General features: G+C 44.1%; 1 protein-coding gene across 2 annotated transcripts in view; it reads left to right on the top strand.

Annotated features, from left to right (window-relative positions):
• CELF5 (CUGBP Elav-like family member 5) overlaps positions 1 to 26930 on the top strand; it is a 250729-nt gene that overhangs the window by 95297 nt on the left and 128502 nt on the right. For both annotated transcript variants that reach the window (XM_063914438.1, XM_063914439.1), the window contains exon 2: positions 3025 to 3107. In XM_063914438.1, coding sequence (XP_063770508.1) covers positions 3025 to 3107 — 83 coding nt within the window. The remainder of the gene's footprint in view (positions 1 to 3024; positions 3108 to 26930) is intronic.

Below are 26930 nucleotides of genomic sequence, written 5' to 3'. Positions count from 1 at the left end.
GGGGGATTGAATGCAATAATACGTTAATAAATAGGCCCCAGGGTATATTTGTGATGTCCAGCTGAAGGTGCTGCAAGGTAAGGAGAACATTTTCTAAAGTACAAATGATTTGCTTAATTTTCAACATCCATATTAAGACTATGCCCAATACAGAGCTGGTTTTCGTTGGAGTTATTGCCTCCTTTAGCCATACCTGAATATGTTCTAGCTCTGTACAGTATCACTGCATGGGCTAGGGAACACCAGTAGCAGGCAACATGTGATACAAGGAGCAAATAATAGTCCTCTGAGTTCCCTGGGTTCAGTGCTGTCAACTGCTGTTGTAAAGCATCAGCCCCGGTTCTTGTGGATTGTTGCTGGTACCAGTGAGCGTTCCTTTAGTTCTGCCTCTAACCAATATTCTGTATGTTTTCCAGTTATCTTCCTCCATTTTGTCTGCTTTTTTCTGGGGCAAAGTATCCAGATTTCTCTATATTTTTGCTTTATCCCTTGAGCAATTTTCTTTCAGGAGCTTCCCCCAGAGTATTAATCCTGTCACAGCAGCACTGGGCCATGTATTGAAGACAGCCGTTGTCATGTCATGTCTCTGCATTTTATTATCCCTTTTCTAGATTTAGAGAGTTTAACCCTTCAGCGTGCATAATCCTTTCAATTCTATACAAGTGGATTTTGCACACAATACTGAATAGCATTACAACTAGTTTTATGATAGGAGACTGTTGTATATATAGACTTCTGAAGCAGCTGAGGGCAGTAGGTTTTACATGCGTGCGTCTAGGTGTAACAGGTAAGAGTGAGAAGAGAGATGTCATGTTTCCATCACATATCACAGGGGCAAGTAATGTGCATTCAGCTGCACAACAATTTCGGTAGTGGTAAGGGCAATGATATGGAGGCCAATAGATCAGGACTGCGGGCTATGTTGTGTGATACAGGTAGTTACTTATCGGGGTGCTATGGAAATCATACAGCTACAAGCATTCAGCCTTTCCTCCTCCGTACATCCTTACACAGATATTTCTCCATCTTACCCCCTTTGTCATATAAATGTTACACCAGTGCCTACATACTTCATCCATCTAGCATTGTGCACTTAATATAGATTTTCTTTCTAGTGGCAGATGGAGTATGTTACAGATTGTTACTTAGTAGGTGGCTGCTTTGTTCTACCTGTAGAAAATGGTGGTTATTTTTCCTTCATATCCTAGTCTTTAATACATCTACCTTTTGATACTACAGTATAATCCTTATAACCTATTTTTTTCTGTCCTTATGCCACTGACCTTAAACTTTGTGTGTATGTCTCACATCACTCTAAGGCTATTTTCCTCCCTTCTGTTGCTTTCTGCATCTGTCAGCCTCCAGCCTTTTCTTGTCTCTGTCCTGTTTTATGTATATATTCACATACATTCTCTCCAATCTGTGCACACTGTGCCTTTCTACTCTTATCTCCTGGATTTCCTCCTATTTGTTATCTTTATAAATCCTCATTCTATCCCATGGTTTTCCTTATTGACAATCTCTCGCTTTTTTCGATTCCCCCCAATTACTCCCCTTCCAGGTCCCCAGCTGGCTTATGGCTGTAAGGGAAATCCCCCTTGTGTTCATACCTCTGAAGCTATGCCTAGAAGATAGAGCATACACACACTTCTGGGTATCTGACTCCGTTCATCTGCCATGGAAAGGGTTAATGAGATGCCTCTAGGAAGGGGGAGGGTGTTTTTCTTCTTTCTCTTATTTTTTGTGCTCCCAATTTTTTCGTTTAATTGTTTTGTTTTTTTGTTACCTGGAGGAGATGGTATTTCAGGCGTTTCCATGGAAACATATCCTTCTCATGTAATGAAGATGCTTGTGATAAAGACGGAAAAATCCCCTTTCTCTCCCCTGCCCCCTATCCATCCTCCAAATATAAAGCTTTTGAGAGGGTCTCGCAGAGAGACCCTGCATTTTGAGGTTGTGATGGAGATCTCGATGTTAGAAATCAGAGCCATATTTGCCATTTACCTGTACATTGAGGCAAAGGAATTTCAGCTGGACCTGAAAAATTAGATTCTCAAAAATACATTAATCTTTTCTTATGGCCGAGGCAGAGCAAGGGATAAATTCTATTTAACTATCTCTTTTAACACAGCAGGATACTCTTCAGTATAATGGTATATTAAATACAAATATAAACATTGTTTTAGTAAAAAGGAGAAATGATAAGCAATAACAGGGTTAGGTAAATGGGATTTTAGGAATTCAATGTCCGCATTACAAATAGCCATTGGTATGTGATAAAATAATCCATTTTCCATAAAAACAAACAAAATAATCACTGTCAAAATCAGGTGACTTTAAATCTGAGAAGGCTATGCAATAATTCCGAAATGAAGATGGGCAAAAGTGAATCTGAGGGTAGATTTTATACTTTCTTCCCTTTATTCTGTCTGTCGTCTTCTTTTAGCTAGGTAAAATACATGCGTCATGCAAATACATTACTCTTTGTACTAGTCTTGCTTTGCTTTGACTTGTGGCTGTAAGCACATTGGTACTCAGTGGAGAAGTGATAAAGCAGTGATAAGTGAAAGGTGATAATGCACCAGCCAATCAGCTCCTAACTGTCAATTTACATATTGGAGCTGATTGGCTGGTTCGTTATCGCCTTGCACTTATCACTGCATTATCAGTACATTAAATATGGGGAAGTGTTCTAAGCCGGATTTGAGTATAGGGCAACAGTGAGACTCTCTTTTATGATTTAGGTATAAGTGTTTTATACCTACTATACTGTATGTATTAGTTAGCAATGCATAGACCAAAGTACTTATCTGCTTTACATATTTCATATACTCACATATATTCCCATTCTGTGTATATAGACAACCGCCCTATTATTTTTTCGTTCTATGCTGCTATAAGCAGCCATTTTTGTTATATATCCTGCAAAACTCAGATACATTGAAATCTTTTCATCAATTGCCTTCTGCTAGTTTCTACATTTTTGGTATTCATCTAAATATCTCCCTGTCATTTCATCCTCAGGCTGTGCCTTCCTCACATACTGTGCCAGAGACTCTGCTATCAAAGCACAAACAGCTCTACATGAGCAGAAGACTCTTCCTGGGGTGAGTTGCATTTAGGAAAATTGGGGATGGTTTGAGAGGGCAGTGCCTGCAGTAGAATTCTGCAAAATACAGAACAGGTTTAAACTACATCCAATTGCATGGCAGCCCTTCTGGATCATTTACATAATGATTGTGTGTTGCTATAGGAATTTATAGAACTATGAGCTATCAATCAAAGATTTCATATGAACAGAGCATTTTATAAACATTAAGGTGTTCAATCAAGCGTTTCATAAGAGGAAAGTGATATGTGCTAGAGACTACACTGAATGTTTCAGAAAAAATATGAGGAGTAAATGTATTTCACAAAAGGTTGCTGGATTAATGGAACAGCTTCCCAGTGGGGTTGGTGCAGAATGATACAATGAATGGATTTAACTGTTATGCTGGATTCAACCAAACTCTTGACATGATATAGGCCTATCTTCCTATATATGCATTTCATGTACACAGGAAATCTTATAAACCAAATGCTGTACTTGTAAAGGTTCTTCTCTCCCATTAGCTTAAGGCAAGCCATAACCTTTATCTCAATGTGTAGGTAGAAAAAATAGAAGAACAGGTAGAACAAGTATTAATTGCAAATATCCAAGCAAATAAAGAATGGAGGGATAATATGAAATTTAGTTCTATGCTACATATCAACTTTAAAGAGAAATTGGCTAAATCAGATGTACTTGTATCAGCTGCCTAGAAGATTTACCTGCATAACAAAACAAATAAATACAACACCTTGCTTTTCTTGTCTGACCACGGTTCATATACTATAAAATTCATCCCAACCTTCAATATAAATGGCAATATATCCTGTAGCTTTATTTCATTTTGAATATAGTAGAATTGGCCAGATCCATATTGGGATTCTGCGGTCGGTCACCTGACCGCCGGCATCCAGTGCAACGGGATGCTGACCGCATCCGAATACAACTACCAAATGACCAGATCAGTGGGTAGATATATAGAGGACAGAATGACACTAGTTGTTCAGGTGCTATAAAAACCAAGAATAGGGGTCTACTGTCTACACCAGGCATGTCAAACTCCAAATCCCAACTGGGCCGAATAATCAAGGTCTAAAGGGCCCTACACAATCGGTGACTGGCCGTCGAGCTGCCCGACGGCCGATAAGTTTCTTCACACCGCCCGTCACCCGGCCACGTAGCCCTGCATGCTAATATGGAAGATATTGTCCATATTGACTTGCAGTTATGAACGAGCCGGCACCAACGATGAACGAGCACGGGGCCACGCATCGTTCATCGTTGGTGCCTACACACTGAAAGATATGAACGCTATCTCATTCATTAATGAACAAAATCGTTCATATATTTCAGTGTTATCGCGTAGTCTTAAGTCTTGTGTGGGCCGCAAGAAAAAGAGTCTTATATGCAATTTTGAAAGACTTATTAGAAAAACCAACAATAAAAGTATAATCAAAGAGATGTCAAGAATCGGGGGGAAAAACAACTTCATTATGATCTTCTATGACTGTGTATAGTATTGATATGAGATAAACAGGTATACATTTGTTATATCCTGATCACTACATAAGAAGAAAGGCGTCAGAGAGCAATACATCTTTAATCATTAGATTACATGCAGAAGTGCATAAGGAAATTATGATTTCTATTTATACAGTTTTGAGACTGCCTCAGTGAATGTAATGACAGCAGATGAGTAGTATACTGTATATGTTTATTTTCTGAACTTTCAACAAAAGGATGCTTCATAAGTCAAATTATTCTAATTCTAATGCATGATGTTAACTACAGATACCTTGCTTAAAATACTTTGACTAGAGCTCCTTTACTGTGTGAGAAAACCTGACATATACTGTACCTTTTAGATGGTAACAGAGAAATTAAATGTCCCTTGCACTTGGACACATAGAAATGAGAATACTGTATGCACAGAAAAATGCTATGAGACAGGTCAATCCAATTCATGACAGGGCAGGCAACTCGCTATTATAAACAATTTTATAGGCCAGGAGTTGAGGCAGGAAGGTCAAATTCATCAAGCGGTAATACAAGCCATAGGTCAAGTCACGCAGATTAGGTTCACAAAAGACAAGAGATGCCAAGGGTCATAACACAGGCTTCAGTTAGGAGTAGCTAGGATCAGCAGTAATCAAGAGTACAGTACTCAGAGCACGCTGAATGTCTTTCAGCAATGTGATATTTGAGCTGGCAACCTTAAATAATGACTCAGGATGCTCCTAAGTGCTGGCATATAAGAATGAGTCTGATGAAAATCATTGACTAATATGGGACTGATGAGTTTTGGTTGTAGATTGTACTCCTCTGTGTGATGTGACCTTATCAGGCAATCCACAAAGTCTTACGATTTCCTTGATTAAAAATGAGCAGTATTAATAATAATAAGTTGGTGGCATAAAGTGTGACATTTCTAAGAATTTGTCCACCACTACAAGAATGATATTGAACTTCTCTGAGTGAGGGAGCTTAGCAGTAAAGTCCACAGCAGCTGTACTCTAGAGTCTTTATGCAGTTGGTAAAAGACAGAGTAGTCCAAAAGTTTTTTGGGGCGGAATCCAATTGTTTTCTCGGGCCCAATCTCCCATCTAAAGGGACGGGAGATCGTGGGGCGATATTCAATTTATACCCCTTATTGCGCTGATCGCACCCATATCAGTCGGTCTTAGCTGCATAAAGCGGCAAACACCAACTAAAGTCATGGGCACGATCGCAAAAAGTCATGTTTGGGCGCCCAGATGGATCCCCACCCTCAGGGGTAGCAAGCTGAAATGATGATATCGCGCCTGTCGGCAGAAACAATTGAATAGCTACCAGCGGTCGTGATCGGCGGTGGGAGGGGTGGAAAACAACTAAATTTACTGATGCTATATGCTTGAACAAAACACAAAGGACAGCTCACCAGGTAAGAGCTGTCCTTTGTGATAGAAGTACATCTGGCTTTAAGACCCGGGAGTCCTTCTGAGCATGCGTGGAGTGACATATATTCCATGGGGGATGCTGGGTCCTCTTGGGGAAAATATGGAATGACGTCCATAAGCTTCTATGGGGCAACGTTATCTAAAGAATGCGTTGCCCATCACATTCAAGCTCCGGAATGTATCGAATTCTGGAGTTTGGTGCATATGTGGTAAACAGCCAAACCTCTGAAAACGGCATTTTCGGAGGTTTGACTGCAAAATATGCTTTGCTGCATCCCATCCTTAATATGAGAGGTCTTACAGTTGTCAAAAATGTTAGAAGACCTGACACCTTGTGCTGTTTTGAGACAGTTTAAAACCACCAGAACACTATTTAAGATATTGGGTCTAATTCAGTGATGTATACAATGCAGATTTACGGAGTTCAGCGACTATCGTCTGATTGCCCATGCATCATGGTCGCACTGCGCACGCGCCAAGGTACCTTAGCGATGTTACTCATAGTGAGGATTTAATAGCCAAGTGATTTGCCTTTAGGATTATGTATTCTCCCAAATTATGATCATATCTGAACTTCAGGTCTTCAGGTTACAAAGGTTCAAGAATGTGAATTTTGTCTTGCTGAGAAAAAGTCCACCTTAAAGTCCACCTTAAAATAGTAGTGAATTGGATTCTAGATTTTTGTAGATTTTTTCCTTTATTTTATAGATAAATTTTGTTTCGATTTACACTATTGATTTTTATCTTGTATTTGTCTAAACATGTGGCTAAGATAACCTATTTTTCATTTCTAAATTTTGAATGGTAGGTCATATAAATTTTGACATAGATAAAAATAATGTCCAATGAGCTTCTCATAGTTTGGCTCTGCTGACAGACCTTAGATATTCAAGGTTCTTGTAAGCAGTGTAAATTAAGACTTGATGAATCTCACCTTCCAGGAGGTAGCACTATTCTTATTCGGAAGCCTTATTACATAATAGTTCACATTCACTTAAACAATAGTTAGTTTCAGGAGGAGTGAATTTTTTGGAAAAGAGAACAATTGGATGGAGGTGACCACTGGCATACATTCTCTGTGTAGACCCAACTGCCAAGGCTCAGGCATCAACCTTTAGAGTGAATAGAAGGTTCAGGATCTATATAAATGGAAACAATAGTAAAATGGTACATTCTTGATTGTCAAACCATTTGTGAGCTTGTTGAGTATGGGCAAATGTAGTTTTTTTTTGTAATTATGTAAAATTGAAAGTAATACATCGGGAGGGAATTCAATCAGCCTCAAAAAAAATTTTGGTCGAAAAACAAACATTTAATGCAATTTGTATGGCTGATATTTTTTTTCAGACAATTAAATTGTAGCCCATTTTTTCTCCCAAAAAATGTCCTGTTTTCGGCCGAAAACACGTAGGACCCAGGATAAGTACCTGGACCTATTTGTTTTCATGACTGCAATCGCAGAAACAGGGCACTTATCGTGGGGGTTTTTTCAGGTCACAAAAAAAAAAATCCATGATGAGTGCCAGCTTTGGGGGCTAATAGGACAGCCCCCTAGGGATCATTTAGCCACTGTATATTACCGTGGATGATTGAATTCCTTTATCTGTAACATTTTACATATCTTGCATATCACTATACAGTCCGTTTGTCGAACGGGATCATTTACTGATTCTTTGTAAGGATTCATAACAATGATGAGGTTTAGAAAAAGGAAAGGAGAACTTTTCAGATTCTGCTATTGCACATAGTGCTTTCTTCAGATGAATCCGATGCTCTTAAAGGTGGTTTCAAAAATCTAAATATCATTTAGGAAAAACAATAATACATTTGATTAAAAAGTCTCAAAACACATAATTTTCATATTTTTTTAAAAGTAGCTTCTTTGTTACATAAGCCAAAGGTCTTCATTTTGTATTCAGATTCTATGTAAGGTGCTTTTCCTTTCGTTCCCTCCTAGAATTTGAACTATGTTGTAGGCACCATGGAGATCTGACATGGGGCAGATGTATTAAGCCTGGAGAAGTGTTAAAGCAGTGGTAAGTGTAAGGTGATAACGCACCAGCCAGTCATTACGGTTTTGAAAAATGACAGGAGCTGATGGGCTGGTGCGTTATCACCTTTCACTTATCACTTGTTTATCACTGCTAAATCACTTCTCCAGGCTTAATACATCTGCCCCTTTGTTCCTTAGCGTTAAGAGTAAATCCAGATAGAAAATGCAATTTTGTACCTTGGCAACTTCGTGCTGTGCTGCAAGGGGGCAAGTTTAGTATGTGCTGACAGATTTAATGCTGGTAGGTGGGCACATCTTGGCTGAACTTTATGTTGTGGTATATAATAGCGCTTTCCAGGGTTACATGCAGAAAGAGGTCCACCATCCCACCCCCTATTCCCAAAGGGGCTTCTTTGCGCTCCCCCCCCCCCCCCCATACCCCACCTGCTGGCATTCTACGGCCGGGATCCTGGCGTCGGGATGCAGACTGCCGGGATCCCAGCCGCCAGTAAAATAGCCCCAACCCGTTTGAGCATGTAATAGGGAAAAATAATGAATTTCAACTATTGCTCTTTACTCTAAAAGAAGCCCCTAATTATTATAAATGGATCCAAGTTAATGGGGGACAAACAGCTTGTACACTTTAGAAAAGTTCAGGATGAGGGTCAGTGGATATCAATTCATGATGATGATGATGATGATGTTTATGAGTCATTGCCTGGAGAGATCATGGTTCAAATGTTCATTATTATAGCATTTACAGCATGTAAGCTCAGAATTAACGAGGTCTTAGACTACTACCGTAATTACATTTTTATTCAACTGGATATCTGTTAAACTGTAACATTTAGCCTGATTCAGAGGTGCATGCAGTTTCATATGCAGCGGACTTACAAAAATATGCTGACTCAGATGCGGTATGGTGCATAGACATGCCCACTGCCGCCGTTTATTTACAGAAGTGGAAACGTGACACATCGGGCACATATTGGGCGCACCATGGAACCTCTGAACAACCCCATGCTGTCTCAGAATGAGCGTCTCACCTAAGACGCTGCTGCCTCTCCAGCTGAGTATGAATTTGCAGTGGCATCCCCGTTACCTCCACCAAATGCTGACTTTCTGTCACTCACTCTGCAAATACAGTCTCTCTTTGTATGCCATCACTAATCCATCACTGCTTGTGCAAATTACTTTGCCAAATGCGCAGTAGCATCGCTCACCGAATCAGGCACCCAGTACTCCGCCAACTGACAAAATGCTAAGTATATTTAATGCAGATTGTATAGAGGGGTTGGGTATGTGTGACTCCCCGGTCACATAACTACATCCCCTGTAGAGGGCTGAGGCAGTTGTTCTGGGGATATCAATGAGTGTGGCCATAGAGAAGATAGTGTCACCATCAGTTAGGATGTTCTTGTTCCAGCACCTAAGGTTCCTGGTTGCAAAGAAAAAATGAAGATGGTAATAATCTATGTTGCGCGTGGAGCGTTAAATAGCTTTCTTGAATGCTTAGTAATACATACAGTATTTCCACTGGTAGGTAGGTAGATTCCGATTCATCTACATTCAAATGCGGATATTTTTGTGAATCAACCCACTGTACATCCATAAAACCAACTGTGTTCAGCTAGGACCACAGGACTTTTGATATTTTCTTATGTGACTTTCGGGATATGATTAATATCCTGCTGGTCGTGATCCAGACACACAATGTAAGCCCGATGCCGGAATCCCGAAAGGACACAAGTGCAGATGACGGAATCCCGGACATATCCATAGTGGCCATGGTAAGTACTACGCCGGGTATGGGGGGGTTAGGTTTATCCCACCCCCGGGAGACTTAGCGTAAGGCTTAGGTTTAAGCTGCGGGGAGGGTGGTTAGGGTTAGGCACCACCACGGAGGGTTACGGTTAGGCTGCGGGGAGGGGGGTTAGTTAGGTTTAGGCATCACCTGGGGGTGTAAGGGTTAGGCTGGGGGAGGGTAAGGTTAGGCACTTAAAAGGGAGGGATAGGGTACAGGGTGGGGGGGTTAGAGCACTTATCAAGGCCTGTCAGGATTCCGACTGTCGTGATGCCGCTGTCGATCTCCTCACAACCGCTACTATCAACAGCAGTATTTTAGGGACCGTTGAGAGAGAAGAGGTGGTATACACTTCTATAAACACAGTCGTAGACCAGGATGATGCCACCAACTGCCCCGTGGAATTTCTGAGCTCGCTTAGTGCAGCTGAACTTCCAGCGCACAGCATTGCAATGAAAGTTGGTGTTCTGATCGTGTTTCTGTGGAACTTGACTCTGCCCAAGATATGCAGCGGAACCCAACTTAAAGTGACTGCTCTTCAGTGGAAGCTAATTGAGCTAGAGATTTTAACAGACTGTGCCACGGGTGAGACTGTGTAACTACATCCCGTTTATACCACGTGGGTTTATCTTCAACAATTTTCCTTTTTAATTCATGCACCTGCAGTTTCCCATAAGCGTCTACTTTGCTATGATGATCAACAAGTCACAGGGGCAAACACTCAGGGCTGCAGGCGTAGCTGTCAGTACCAGCTGCTTCTCACATGAGCAGCTTTACGTGGCTTGCTAACGAGTTAGTGGCTTCAAGCATCTTTTTGTTTTAATCCCTGAAGGAAAAACTGCAAGAATTTTTGTGATCAGTCCGTACAATGGGCCTAATTCAGACCTGGGGCCAAATGTAATAGAGTGAGAGTTTCAAAAAGTGAGAGATTTGGTAAGGTTTTGCAGGTTTTTTAAAAAAGTGGCAACCATTTACACTGCAAGATCAGCCTGGTGTTGCAGAGCAGGGGTGTATCTACCCATTGGCCAGGATGGCATTTGCCAGGGGCGCCAGGCAAGGAGGGGGTGCCGCCGGGTGGTACCACCCACGGCCAAAGGGTAGAAGAGAAGTACTGTCAGACTGTACCTTGTGAGAGTCTGTTACTGCCTGCGCGGCATCGGTGTCCTTCAGCACCGCACTGCACTGGGAGCTCCCAGCAGCAAGGGCTGCTGGGAGCTGTAGTTTATTTTGAGTCTGATTACAAGTGCGGTGCTGCTGGACACTAGTCTGATCACTAGTGCAGTGCGATGCTGACGGACACCGGCAGTAACAGACTCTCACCCAGAACCGGCCCTAGCCAATAGGCATTATAGGCAAATATCTAGGGCATCTAGAATGCCAGTGGCATCCATTCCCAAGGCTAGGGCCAGCTCTGTTATCGCAGCCAGCCAGGAGTTGAGAGGAGAGTTAGGACGGAGGCTGCAGCAGCACTCAGAGCCGAATCTCTGCTCACACAGGCAGGAAGTAACTTTACTTTTACTTTCTGCCTGCCCTGTGGCTGAGCACAGATGGCAGCTGCAGAGGAAGCCAGGCACTGAGCCTGCAGAGCCAGGGCCCTGCCCCAGCACTGCAGCATCACAGCCAGTAGCGGATCTTGCCACGGGCAAGCAGGACTTTTGCCCGGGGCGCCGCCTTCCGGAGGGCGCCGCACCAAGCCAAGATCCGCTGCTGCTTTGCCCCCCCGCTGCCGCTGGCCGCTGTGAAGGGAAACTAGAGTTTCCCTTCGTGGAGAGGTCCTTTACTGTGCGGTGCGCGATGACGTCATCGCGCAGCGCACAGCAAAGGTCCTCTCCACGAAGGGAACTAGACGCTACGCTTCTAATTTCCCTTCGTGGAGAGGACCTTTGCTGTGCGCTGCGCGATGACGTCATCGCGCACCGCACATTAAAGGACCTCTCCACGAAGGGCTTCACAGCAGCCAGCGGCAGCGGGGGGCACATTTCAGAGCGCTACAGTAGTCTGTACAGGGGGCGTAAATGACCACGCCCCCTGCACGAAGCCACGCCCCCATTGCCGCCTGGGGTGCGCAAAGCCCCAGAACCGGCCCTGATCACAGCACAAAGGTAAGATATGGATGGGATAACGGGGGACTTATGGGGAGAGGAAGGTGGCTAATAACACTGCTATGGGTGGGGGGAGACCTATGAGGAGTGGGGGAAGGGGGATAATGACACTGCTATGTGGGAGTGGGAGACCTATGAGGAGTGGGGAAGGGGGGTAATGACACTGCTATGTGGGAGTGGGAGACCTATGGGGAGTTGGGGAAGGGGGGTAATGACACTGCTATGTGGGGAGACTTGTAAGGAGAGGGGGAGGGGGGGTAATGACACTGCTATGTGGGAGTGGGAGACCTATGGGGAGTGGGGGAAGGGGGGAATGACACTGCTATGAGGGGGAGAACTATGGAAAGTGGGGGCACAGGGGAATATGGCACTGTTAGTGGGGGGAGACATGGGGGTGTAGGAGCAGCTGATAACACTGCTATGAGGGTGGGGCATGAGGCAGAGACACATGGGGAGTGGGGGCTCATGGGGCTAATTGCTCTGCTATGGGGGAGGGGGCATAGGCATGCACACGGTGGGTGGCATGTGTGCACAGGCACACCCTGATGTTGGGCACCCCCCATATGCCCAGTCAGAATATTTAATGTAGAACCAGCCCTGGCCACCACTTGCTGACTAATTACACATAATACACACTATGCAGTCACAATGTGCGGGTACCATCTCTTCACGGCTCCCACTGTGACACTGTCCGCCGTGATTCCTAACCTGCCAATGGAGCGGACACCGTATACCTGGAGATGGTTCTGTGTGTGACCCGTACTGTCTGATAGGAGGAGATCTGTCTCAGGGGGATTGGGTAATCTTCTATATTGGGAGGAGGGGGCTATTCTGTGATAATGTGTCTGAGAGGAAGGAAGATCCCAGTATTAGGGGGAATAATCTGTTGGAGGGAACAAGGTGCAGGTGTGAGAGATGGAAAGTGGGAGTGAGGTGCGGGGGAGATGGAAGCTGGGAGCAACGTACAGGTGAGAGACATGGAAGGTGGGAGTGAGGTGCAGGGGAGATGGAAGCTGGGAGCAAGGTACAGGTGTGAGACATGGAAGGTGGGAGTGAAGTGCAGGTGTGGGAGATAGAAGGTGGGAGAAAGTTACAGGTGTGAGACATGGAAGATGGGAGCGAGGTGTAGGGGAGATAGAAGGTGGGAGCGAGGTGTAGGGGAGATAGAAGGTGGGACCAAGGTACAGGTGTAGGGGATGGAAGGTGGGAGTGAAGAAGAGGTGTGAGAGATGGAAGGAGGGAGTGAGGTACATGGGTGATAGAGGGAGTGAGTGAGAGGTGCAGGGGTGAGACTGAGAGTTGGAATGAGAAAGTGAAAACTACAGGGCTAAAGAGGAACAGAGGGCATGAGAGGTGCAAGGGGGTAAGTAAGGGAAGGAGGAAGTTCAGACAGGGGTGACTTATGAGACATTAAGGCATTTGGTATCCCGGCGGTAGGAAAGCTGACGCCAGCATCCCGAAACTGCTCGGAATGCTGATGCTTTTATCCCAACATAGATAGTGATGCAGAATGCCAAAATCCGGATCGAGTTAGTGCCAAGGTCTCCACTGGCAAGCCGTGTGGGAGGGTTAAGGTTAGGCTGCGAGGGTGGGAGGGTTAGGCTGCAGGGAGGGAGATTAGGAAGGGTGGGTTAGGGTTAGGCTCCACTGAAGAGGCTGGGGGGGGAGGGTTAGGGTCAGGCTGTGGAAAAGGTGGGTTAGGGGGGAGGTATGGGTTAACGTGAATACGAGACACTACTGTGCAGTGTAATGTGAATAAGGGACACTATTGTGTGGCATAATTTGAATTGTAAGTACTATTGTGTCCACACCCTTTCCCCACAAGACCATGCCCCATTTCCAATACTCACACCTTATTTCAAATGTGTGTAGGGGAAGGGGAAGGGGCGCCGGCCCCTTACTTTGCCAGGGGCGCTCGGACCCCTAGATACACCCCTGTTGCAGAGTAAATGATTGCCACTTAAAAAAAAACCTGAAAAACCTTACCAAATCTCTCACTTTCTGAAACTCTCACTCTACTAGATTTGGCCCCTGATCTCAAAAGCAAAATCTTTCTTTAATGGGCAAAACCATGTGCAGTGCAGGGGGGCAGATATAACGGGGGTCATTCCGAGTTGTTCGCTTGCAAGTGAATTTTAGCAGATTTGCTCATGCTAAGCCGCCGCCTACTGGGAGTGAATCTTAGCATCTTAAAATTGCGAACGATGTATTCGCAATATTGCGATTACACACCTCGTAGCAGTTTCTGAGTAGCTTCAGACTTACTCGGCATCTGCGATCATTTCACTGCTTGTCGTTCCTGGTTTGACGTCACAAACACACCCAGCGTTCGCCCAGACACTCCCCCGTTTCTCCAGCCACTCCTGCGTTTTTTCCGGAAACGGTAGCGTTTTTTCCCACACGCCCATAAAACGGCCTGTTTCCGCCCAGTAACACCCATTTCCTGTCAATCACATTACGATCGCCAGAACGATGAAAATGCCGTGAGTAAAATTCCTAAGTGCATAGCAAATTTACTTGGCGCAGTCGCAGTGCGGACATTGCGCATGCGCATTAAGCGGAAAATCGCTGCGATGCGAAGATTTTTACCGAGCGAACAACTCGGAATGAGGGCCAACATGTATAACAGAGAGAGTTAGATTTGGGTGGGTTATATTTGTTTCTGTGCAGGGTAAATACTGGCTGCTTTATTTTTACACTGCAATTTAGATTTCAGTTTAAACACACCCCACCCAAATCAAACTCTCTCTGAACATGTTATATCTACCCCACCTGCACTGCACATGGTTTTGCCCATTAGAGAAAAATGGTGCTATCAGGTCTGAATTGGGCCCAATATACTGTACTTATTTGAGAATGTTAGAAACCTGCACTGCTCCTTTATTTTGCAAGCTGCCTGTTGGGTAAGGTTTTAGCAAGGGTTCCCTCTATCCTGGTATAGATAAATAATTAAAATGTTGTATATATTGTCCTGGCACCAGTCAAAATAAATAATATTTATCAAATGCCATGCAAATGTTGTGCACAGAAAAACATCTAAAACAATACACAATTAAAACACTGCAATCATAGAATGGTTGATTTCTTTATGCAATGATTCTTTAAAAAATTTGTGCAGTACCCATATTGGGCATTGCTTATATAAAGGTTCTTATATCCATGTAAGAAAAGGTGCTTTTAACTTGTACAGTAATTTTCTTGCTGCCTCAGGTTTAAATGACCTGCCTTTCCTTAAAGGTGCAAATAGAGATCGTTATTCCTTAATTTCAAACTTTTATAAAATTGTTTACTTCTAAAGAGTCATGGCGCAAACTAGTAGACTAGTAGCCTGCACTTCCTCTCTTTAACCAGGCGCCGTCGGCAGGGTGGGATGTGAAGGTGTGCTGTGGCTGCTGGTAACTGCTGGATTGCGCTGCTTTTGTGTCAAAATATACATCACAATATTAGATGGCACTACTGTCTTTGTAAAATGAGTTCCGCTGAGCAATAACAGTCATCCAAGCGAAGCTGCGGGCAAACACTAGTTACTTAATATTGCTGACTCAAACTAGTGAGATTGTTTTTTTGTGCTGCTTTTTTTTTTTTTTAACTGGCACAGTTGTAATTATACAGATGTGTACTCATACATCATTGCTGCAGTCACAAATGTGACAAAAATGTGTTTTAGTTGCAATGCGATGCGACTCAGATTCACCAGGTGACTGTGCTGAGTAGTATAATATGCTACACTTGTTTATCTGTGTGCAACTGAGTCTCTGCATCTACAATGCAATGGCTGTGGCTTTTTTCCATGCCAAGTTCCATTGTGGTTCGTATAAAGACTCGGCCACACACAGATATCCAAGTGTCGCATATCAAATTAATTAATTAGTGCATCTAAGATGCATTTACTGCAAAAAAAAAAGCCGCCTGACACTAGCAGGGTTGCTTGGACCTGGCGGCTCAGGCCAGGCATCTCACACTGCATGATGTATTGTGGCTAGATGTATGAGGACACATCTGTAGTTAAATGTTTAGAAACAAAGGGGGTAATTCAAATCTGATCACTGGGCTGCGTTTTTTGCTGTCCTGCGATCAGATAGTCGCCGCCTACAGGGGGAGTGTATTTTCGCTGTGCAAGTGTGCGATCCTGTGTGTTGCAGAGCTGCTAAAAATCAGTTTGTACAGTCTCTGTGCAGCCCAGGACTCTTCCAGTGCGACTGAATCCTGGTGAGCGGGGCCGGAGCTGACGTCAGACACCCTCACTGAAAACGCTTGAGCCCGCCTGTGTTTTCCGGACACTCCCTGAAATCGGTCAGTTGCCACCCACAAAGGGCCTCTTCCTGTCAATCACCTTGCGTACGCCCTTGCGAATGGATCCTTCGCTCCATCCCGTCGCTGACCGGCGATGCTCGTTGTAGCTGTCCGACGCACCTGCGCATTGCGGTGCATACGCATGCGCAGTTTGGACCTGATCGACCACTGTGTGAAAACGCACAGCTGCGATCAGATCTGAATTACCCCCAAAGACTGCAGAAAGTCAAGGCGATTCACGTATACTGGGGCCAATTCAGTAAGGATTGTAAAAATTACAAATTTGCAAAAATTGCGACCATTCGCAAAATTGCAAAAGCACGCCCAAACGGAAAAACGGCAACACTAATTTAATGTTACAAAAACAAGGTGGGCTTGTGAAATGTGCAAATATTGCGAAGACGTAAAAAAATACGCATTATTTGCGTATAAATTTACAATTTAAATTTTTTGCTTACATGTTTCTGATGTTGCAATTTTTGCAAACTGTGTTTTAACCTCAAATATTGCACTACCTACTTTCCTGGGCAAAAGAAAAAAAATGGTGTTGCTGTTCTTAAACATATGTTTGTGTGTGTAGCAATACAAAAATAAATAAATAACCAAATGTATGTGGGTATGTTTTGTTAACAAAAAACCATGTTGGTTGCTTAAAAAGCATTAAAAACTGTTAGGAAGCTAAAAGACATTAAGCAGATCCTACAAAACAAAATGCTTGGAAATGTTAATTAACGTTTGCTTTTAAAAAATAGTGTGGTTGTCAAACCTCGATTGTTAGTAAGTGTAAAAACAATTAGGTTATAACATATATTTAATAAAGAAACATGTGTTACAGAGTTTAAAGCTCCCTTAGATGTTTAGAAGTTCCAATACAGCTGAATGAAGTGATTTGTGGTCTGAGGCGTGAGCTTCTTCAGCTCGGTGTAATGAAGTAATGATTGCAGTATACATCGAACAGTCTACAACTGAGGTCAGCTTGTGCAGATTTTAAGGTAGACCTGTAGTCACTCAGAAACTGTACACCATAAATGTGCGTTCAGTTGTAAAAATTGTGTATGACTATGCATCGCCTACCGAACATCAGCTTTCTGCCCCACAACACGCCGCTGCTCGTAGTTTTTGCGAGTCCAGCCCTTTAGTATGCCCCCTGCATGCCTACTTTTCGTAGTGCATATGCAGTTTTTGCTTCGTCTCAGAAGTTGCTTTTTTTCTCTCAGTTTTTGTGGTATATGGTGCAGATTTAGCGATTTTCTGCAATTTTTGCTGCTTTGCGATCCTTGCTGAATTAGGCCCAATGACCTCTATTCAAATACTGTGAATTTAATACATAAATGAAAAAATAAATAATGACATCCATATATTAAAGGTAGTTATCCTGAAAAAGGATCTCTGTTACAATGTAGACAGTTGCAGAATAACTGCTACTGTATTTTCTCATACAATAAATATATATCAAATTTTGAATGATATTGGTTATCTGCACCCATCGCCCGCACACTGCGGAGGCAGTCACTTTGTGGGCTGAACTAATATTCATGAAAAAGCATCCTATCAGTTCGCTAACTGGACTTTTCATATGTGTGTATGCTGCAAGTGCACTAAGAAGAACAGAGTTCCTGATTGCAAGTTGAGAGTAAAGCAAAAAAGAGCAAGTAGCTTGGCACGTGGACAAACATGTTGCACTGCAAGGGGGGGGGATACTTTTTCTCATACGTCCTAGAGGATGCTGAGAACTCCAAAAGGACCATGGGGTATAGACGGATCCGCAGGAGCTTGGGCACACTATAAAGACTTAAACTGGGTGTGAACTGGCTCCTCCCTCTATGCCCCTCCTCCAGACATCTGTTAGACTTTGTGCCCAGGAGTGATGGGACACACACTAGGGGAGCTCTACTGAGTTTCTCTAAAAGACTTTATGTTAGGTTTATTATTTTCATGGAGACCTGCTGGCTACAGGCTTCCTGCATCGTGGGAGTGAGGGGAGAGAAGCAGGACCTACTTCTTCTTAGTTCAAGGGCTCTGCTTCTCGGCTACTGGACACCATTAGCTCCAGAGGGTTCGGTCACTTGGTGCGCCTAGCTGCTTGTTCCCGGAGCCGCGCCGTCACCCCCCTCACAGAAGCCAGAAGAAAGAAGCCGGGTGAGTATGTGAAGAACCGAAGACTTCAGTGACGGCAGAAGACTTCAGTAACAGAGGTACAGCGGTTGCGCTGCGCTCCATGCTCCCACACACCAACGGCACTCACAGGGTGCAGGGCGCTGGGGGAGGAGCGCCCTGGGCAGCAAGTTACTGGTTTTCTTATTGAGTCTGGCATTAAAAGCATTTTGGTGCCTGAGCACGTGTTTCATTCCCCCGCCAGCGTGGTTTAGCGCTACGCGCCTTTGATCCCCCGCCGCCGCTTACACAGGTGCAGGGCGCGGGGGGGTGGGGGGGTGGGAGCGCCCTGGGCAGCGAGTTAGTTTTTTCTTCAACTGACAAGCTTGCGCTGCCGGGGCTCCGTATACAGACCCCCGCCGGCGCGTTATAGTGCACTGCGCGCCATTCTCCCCCGCCGGCTTTCATGGGTGCAGGGCGCCGGGGGGGGTGCCCTGGGCAGCATAGATATATTGTGTATATATATATATATATATATATATGTGTTTTGGGGGTCCCGGGCGCCGCATGTGATAACCCGTCATTAGAGCTGCGGGCCGCGGCGCGCCGGAGCTCCCGCACGCTGTCGGTTGGGGTGCACGGGGGGGGGGGGGGGGGGGCCCTGAGCAGCATTGGTTTCTGTAAGTGTATAGTGGTTTTACACTATATGTGGTGCTCGACCTGGCTTTTTAGTATATAGGGGAGCTATAGCACGCCGAGGGGGGCGGGGCATAGCCTCACACTTAGAGTCTGCGCCATTTACCCTTCTGTCCCCGCCAAGAAGTTTGTCAGGCACAAACAAGGGGGGGGGGGCATAGTGTTTGAGTGTTATGTTGCACTTATATACCACTAATTGAGTTAGGAATGTCCATGAATTCATTCTTGTGTGTAATGTCTGTGTGTCCCCTCTCAGATATACCCATTTTGGTACACTTGTGTCGGCAGGCGTGAGTGTTCAGTTATAAAATCCTATGGGGTTCCCTGTCGGCATCGCCGACGCACGTGAATACTCGCTACAACATAACAAGTAAATATTATATTTGAAAAAGTCACGTGGAGCGTGACGAAACGCGTCAGGACCCGCCTTCATTTACACCTAGCTCAGGTGTAATCATCAGGTGCACATCGATCCCCACTGCACCCTCCGCTCACAGCTTCCGTTATTAGCGGCTTAAGAAAACACGCCGCATCAGCCAGTGTGTGAGAAAGACGGTAATCTCCCCTCCTGCTGCATAGCGTATGTGGGCACTGCAGGACATATAAGCCGAGGACGCTCGGCTCTTACCAGCCCACCGGAGAGGCATCGAGATTTACCCCAAATTGAGGGACCTACATTCTACTGGGACATTCTTTGTGCATCTTATTATTCAACAGTAACCAACTGCACCAAGTAGAACACGGAACTTCTCCATTGAGGTTACGTTTAACATATTGATCCTGAGCTATTATAAGTCATCATAGGTTCACTATATTAGTGACTCTTTTTTATTATACCATCAGCATAATTTTTTATTAATAAATATTGTCATTTATACGTTGGCTCTCTGTTTAGTATATTTATTCATTTTCCTGATATACAGCGCAGCCGTTTGTCTTGTTTCAAATATTATATGGAATGGGTGACCCTGTCGGCACTGTCGGTTGTCGCCGGGGTTAATGGACATGCGGTATCTGACTTATACCTGTGTATATACAGTTGTACGTTGCTTCCCTCGACCGCCTGGGGTAGCAAGACGGTAATTTTGCCGGGTTACTAATCCCTGCTGTCAAAAAAGGGGATAACTGTCGGCTTCGCCGGCGCATGGCAGTACTTGATTCGGGAAATTAAGTATTAGCAAATTGGTGTTTGTGTGATTAAAACAGTAAACACGATAGGGGAGATACAGTTGTTTGGGGATGCCTTGTCGGCATCAACGGTATTTCCTGGGTAAAAAAATGGTCAGGCTGTTATTGCCTTGTACCTGTATATATATATATATTTATATATTTTTATTGGTATATGTGGGGGGAGTGTTATCAGAATTGTATTTGTATCCTTCCCTCGGACCCCTCGGGGTTCCTTGATTATTTTTTGCCCGCTTACTATTCCTTGCTGTCGACATTTACTAAGTTTCTGTCGACCTTAACGTTCCTGGTAGATCCACATCGGGGGCATGTCAGTACATGGTCATACACATTCACAACACATTACCATCACTAGGGACCTGACAGGTCTGGACAATCCACTTGCGTATAGGTTATATCTGTATGTGTATATATGTAGATATAGGTTTATATAGGCATTGTTAGGATATATGTGTTTTATTGTGTATTACATGATGTATATCCATGAATGCTGAAATAATGGTATTCTTATCATGTACTGGTCGCCCTGTTGATTAAGCTCTAGATTGGCCGTGACGAGTTGATTCCATCCTCTCAAGGAGTCCGAATATTCTTCTCTTCACATCGCGGAGAGAAAATTATGACAGTCAACTCCTGGCCGACGCAGAGCCCGGTCGCAAAGGATCATACACCGGCAGCTAAGTGAAATTTTATTTCTATGCTTTGACCTTGTTGCGCTGTATGCACTTGAGGGAGTGTTGTATTCGGGTAGGCATCCGATAGAATTACCCTACCCAGTGTGGGTGGGCTTGCCTATGTTTGTTCTACCTTATAACATTACAGCAGGCTGCCACGTGACAGCAGGAGGTGTGACCGGAAAAATGCGGAGGATGTCTCTGGGTGATGATGGAGGGAGGTATACATCTGGTTGGTGGCCTATGGTCAGTCAATCTCGGCGGATTCCTCTGGTAAGTCTAACTTCGTGTGTTAGCCTCTTTCACAACGGTTGGTGACGCATTCTTTTGTGGGATGTGGTCGTTTTAACCGGTTCGATACCGTCCTTTTTCCTGTTCTGTGTAGTCAGTGGAAGGTGAAAAGGTACAAGTTCTGCAGCTTTGTTAGGTTCGCAGAAGTGGATGTCGTTTCTATTTCCTCCACATCCACCACTTGTCGCTGAGTCTATCGGGCTGGTCCCCGCTCCGGCGGGCTCTTGTCTACTATGTTTCGGTTGGTCCAGGAATAGACTGGAACCTGTGGGTGATTTATAGAATCCAAAGGGGAACATTCTGAGTTACGGTTGTTTCCCCTTACTGTTTTTCTAATAGTTCTTGCCGTTCCACTCTGGAAGGGAAGATAGTACGCGACGCCATACAGAGATGCATCAGGTTCAGGACATTGTCCTGTGGTCCCTGTATAAAGGTGCAAATCGTTGGTTCTCTCTGACTGTTCTTCGACACAGGAATTGGCTGTGGTTTCCAACGACACTGATGTTGGAGGTGGTTTTCAGAGTAGGTAATGACCGGTTAAAGTTTGGTGTTTTTCCATGTGAAAAGAGGTCTGAAGATCCAGAGTTGGATCGGTTTTACTGGGACACTTCATCAGGGAGTTCCGTTACTTAACCGGTTGGCTGCGGCCAGAGAGGCTCTAATGCCAGAGTGGTTTTCAAGAGGCCAGTTGGACATGTGGTCCGGGTCTCACCTGCACATGCACATGAATATAATCCTAACGGCCAGGACATCGCTCCTGTGGTGTCTGACGGTTCGGGTTCCGGGTGTAGATCCTGGCAGTGGCACACCCAGGGGGGGTTTCCGAGTACCCAGAAACCCCCCTCCACTAAAAAAAAAAAAAATTTTTTTTTTTTTAGCTGCATGAGTATTATTAATGACTGTCTAGCGTCCTCTGCAGCCTGCTGTCTTCCTGGTGGCACTTGTAAGTGCAATAAAAGTTTACTTTATTTTAATTATAGTACATATATATCCATGTGCATACATATATACACATGTATATAAATACATACAAACACACACACGATATATATATATACATGTGTATATATATGTGTACTGTATGTGTGTGTACATATATATATATATATATATGTATGTATGCATGTTTAATATGCTATGTGTATATGTATGTGTGTGTGTGTGTGTGTGTGTGTATGTATATATATATATGTGTAGATATATGTATATACATATATATATATATATATACACACACACACACACACACTAGTTTTACGGACCCAGCATATACTGGGTCACCTCAGTCCCCACCCCCGTGATTGGCTCCGCCCAGTTCTGGAAACCCCCCCCATGCAAATCCTGCGTTTGCCACTGCCTGGTGTCCGTGCATACAGATCTCCGAGACGGAGGAGCAGTACTTGTAAGGGACGTGTTTCCAGGGGATAAGGTCGTGTTGGAAAGCTTGTCTGCTATAAGCTTTCTTGGATTTAGAGTTAGTTTCGAGAAACGTATTCTTCGTGTTCTGCCGGGTTAGTTCTGCTAGACGACTGGTCAGCAGTGGCATAAGTAAACCGCTATGACGGAACAAGGAGCAAAGCGGCAATGGCAGAAGATGCACAGTTTTGCTGTTGGTTGGAGAGTCTGGTAAATGCTATATTAACAGTCTTTGTTCCGGGGGTGAATGACGGAGAAATAGATTTTCTCTGCTGACGCGATCTCCATCCGGGAGAAATTCAGTCATCATCGAGAAGTTTTCACAGACGGGACAAGTCTTTGAGGATTGTCGCAATGGGGGATGTTGGCGTCTCTCCTCAATGAGGGGCCTCGGGGATATTGTTCCAGGTCATGGGACGCTCAAGCTATAGCAGTGGACAACCTCGTGACACCGTGGGTGTTTTTTAGTCGGTCTAGGTGGCCTCTCCGCTTTCATTTTTGTTTGAAGGTGATAAACGTGGGATGAACAAAGGTTCAGGCGATCCTCTTGGATCCGGTCTAGCCAAGGAGGGTTGCTATCCAGTTTTTCATGATTTAATCTTAGAAGATTCCTGCCCTCTTTCTCTACGTGAGGATCTGTTATAACAAGATCAGGGCGTGTTTCAAGGCTTATCACGGCTGAGTCTGACGTTGTGGCGGTTGAATGCCATATCCTAAGCCGAAAGGGTGTTCCCAGGGAAGTAATTTCCTCAATTCTTCAGGCTAAGAAAGAAGTAACGGCTAAGCTTTACCACTGTAGTGGGCGTAACTATGTGTTTTGGTGTGTATCTAGGAAAGCTCCTATGGAAGTCTTTCAGCTGGGTCGTTCTTATCCATACTTTACATACCGGTGTAGTTTAGAGTTGGGAGTCTGGCCTAATAATTTCTTTACAAAAATTTCTCTCTTGGAAAGTGGTCATGCTCTTGGCTTTGACATCCCCAAGGCGGGTGTCGGATGTGGTGGTTTTGTCTCACAAGAACCTTGTTTGATCTTTCATGTGGATAGAGAGGAATTGAGAACTCGGTTAGTAGTTCTGCCGAGAGTGGTTTCTGGGTTTCGCAGAATTTGGCCTATTTTGATGACGGTGGTTACTTAGGCATTAGCTGATTCAAATTCTCTCGATGTAGCCAGGGATTTGAATATTTAGGTCGCCAATTTGGCTCAGATTGGAGAAACAGGGGCTCTGTTTTTCTGATATGTTCCCAGTATGGTTTGGCTGACTGTGTTATGCAGCCGGTTACACGTTGGATCTGTGATGCTATTTGGCAGGTTCGTTCTATGGCTGTATTGCCGTCACCGAGGTCGGTGGAGGCCCATTTTACTGGAAGGATGGGCTCTTCCTGGGCGGATGCCCGAGGAGTCTCGGCGGTTCAACTTTGCCGAGGGGATACTTGGTCGGGTTCAAACGCTTTGGCTAGGCTCTACAAGTTTGATACCCTGGTTGAGGGGGACCTTTTGTTTGCTCAATCGGTGCTGCAGAGTCGTTCGCACTCTCCCGCCCGTTCTGGAGCTTTGGTATTGACCCCATGGTCCTTTTGGAGTCCCCAGCATCCTCTAGGACGTATGAGAAAATAGGATTTTGGTACCTACCGGTAAATCCTTTTCTCTTAGTCCGTAGAGGATGCTGGGCGCCCGTCCCAGTGCGTACTGTGTCTGCAGTTATTGTTTTGGTTACACTATAGTAGTGTTTCTTCTGTCAGACTGTTGCTGACGATGTTCAGGCCATGGCATGAGGTGTCTTCTTATTGGTTGTGTTGGCACACAGGTTGTGTTACATATTCTCTCAGCATGTGGCTGTGTCTTTTTCATACCATAGGCTGGCTTTCTATTGAATGCCACGTTCTGCGGTATGTTCGTGGTGTGAGCTGGTATGACACTCACCGTGTTTATAAATTCTTTCCTCAAAATGTCCATCTCTCCTGGGCACAGTTTCTAACTGAGGTCTGGAGGAGGGGCATAGAGGGAGGAGCCAGTTCACACCCAGTTTAAGTCTTTATAGTGTGCCCAAGCTCCTGCGGATCCGTCTATACCCCATGGTCCTTTTGGAGTCCCCAGCATCCTCTACGGACTAAGAGAAAAGGATTTACCGGTAGGTACCAAAATCCTATTTTGTTTTCTTGGTTTTTTTTGCATGCAGGGTAAATACTGGATACTTTTGCATGTAGCCCAAATACACTGGACAGCTCTATTTTTATACTGCATTTTATATTTGCCCTGTCTGCAGTACAACATGGATTTGCCAAGGTGCAAAGTTACTTGCATTGTTTTTGCCTTACTCCCACCTCAGAATCCGGCTCCTAATGGTATACAGGGCCTGATTCATGTTTGTAAGTAAAGCAAATTATCAAGCAACTGGGCAAAACCATGTTGCACTGCAGGTGGGGCAGGTGTAACATGTGTAGAGAGATTTAGATTTGGGTGGCTTACAGAGGCGTCACGTCCAGTGTTGACACCCGGAGCTGGGGAAAGAAGAGGCAGACACAGTGAGTGCGGCAGACCTCTGCGCTAGTAAAATGGGGGCGTGACCTCGCATGGCACGGGGTGTGGGCTTGCGTCCCTACCCCTCGTTCCATCACTCCAGGGGGCCCGGAGATAAGGGCTGCACCCGAGGACCAGTGTGTATGCGGTGCTCGCTCCTACACGTGATATCACAGTACAGCACCCTGCTACTGTCACTGAAGAGGAGTCGGTACTTTGCTGTCACCCGTCGTTGTGATGCCACTGGTGGGTTATATATTTTTCTGTGCAGTATAAATACTGCCTGCTTTGCATGTAGCCTGCAAATACCGGACAGCTTTATTTTTACACTGCAATTTAGATTTCAGCGCAACATGGTTTTGCCCAGTTGCTTGATCATTTGCTTTACTTACAAACATTAATCAGACACATATAGTAAAACATTGTAGTTATTATAATATAATATATTGTATTAGAAATATAATAAATTTCACCATGTACTGTCACTTTTAGCAACATACGCTGTTGTATATATACCTGATTTACAATTGAATGCAGTTTGTCAAAATCCGTCCGTAGACTTACTGTATGTTTCTATAGTTGTATTAAAGTCCCATTTATCTCCGTCAAAAATGCGCCCATCTACATAATCGTCACCAACAGCTTACATTCCTCTGTGACGTGTAATGATATGACTTCCACATGTCTAAGAGAAAATAGGATTTCTACAGGAGATTCAATTTGCATCTCCATGCCTTTACTGTACGGAACTTACACTTGAACACCCCTTATGCCACTCCACAGGAAAATAAGCACAAATGTCAGATACACGTAGCTCAAAACTCAGTTATATGATGAGTGCAGGCACCATTGTGTGTTGAGTTTACACAGCCTGAATTTTTATCAGAGACATGTGGAGCATACTTGCCTAGTCTCTCAGATTCTACGGGAGACACCAGATTTCCCGGGTAGTCCCCAGAGGAGTGAGCACCCCTCCTGTATTATGCCCACTTCCTAGAGGCGCGGCCTAATGACGCAATTATATTCTAATCACGTTTTAGCGCCGCCTCTATGTAAATATGAGCCACATAATTTTTCCCCTTCAGTGGACGGGGCCTAATGATACGATTGGCTCAGCTCTGCCCCTGTGCTGCCCATTTGCTTCTCCTCCTTACTTTTATTTGGTAAATACCAATTAATCACAACTAATAAAATTTTTAGGTTAAAAATTTAGCATTATCTTTTAAAAACCTTCTACTTATACCATGTTATGTGTTTCCATGGAACAAATGGAGTTTTCCTAATCAAAAACAATGAACTAGTGTTTTCCCTTTGCTGTATTTTATATCTATATCAAGTTTCATTGCTAGCCTTCAATGTAATTAGTTTTCCTTGTTGGTGCTACCGTTTATGTAAATGTACTGAAGTGTTTATTATTTTCTCATTTATTTACAGTGACTTTCTATTTATTTGTAGCAAGACATGCAGGGTTGGAATTGCATCCTTTTTTTTTTTTTTACAAGTAGTGTATCAACCTCTCAACAATATTTCATACTAATTTTGTGTAACAATATACAAGAATCTTGTCCTGAATCACCAATTAAAGCACATATATCAATATTAAATATGATGTCATTAAATTGCTGTTTTCTATTTGTTGAGCAGTTGTCGAGTTGGAGAGATTCTATACATGGAACAATGCAAATATAAATAATTATTCTTGAACGATTGTTTGTTGCAGATATTCTAACTAAAGTATGTGTTTGTGTGTGTGTGTGTGTGTGTGTGTATGTGTTTGTGTGTGTGTGTGTGTATATATATATATATATATATATATATACAGTGCATCCGAAAAGTA

This window comes from Pseudophryne corroboree, chromosome 1 (genome assembly GCF_028390025.1).
Source record: "Pseudophryne corroboree isolate aPseCor3 chromosome 1, aPseCor3.hap2, whole genome shotgun sequence".
Classification (NCBI taxonomy): domain Eukaryota; kingdom Metazoa; phylum Chordata; class Amphibia; order Anura; family Myobatrachidae; genus Pseudophryne; species Pseudophryne corroboree.
The sequence above is the reverse complement of the archived record's forward strand: the minus strand, read 5'-3'. Positions and strand labels throughout refer to the sequence as shown.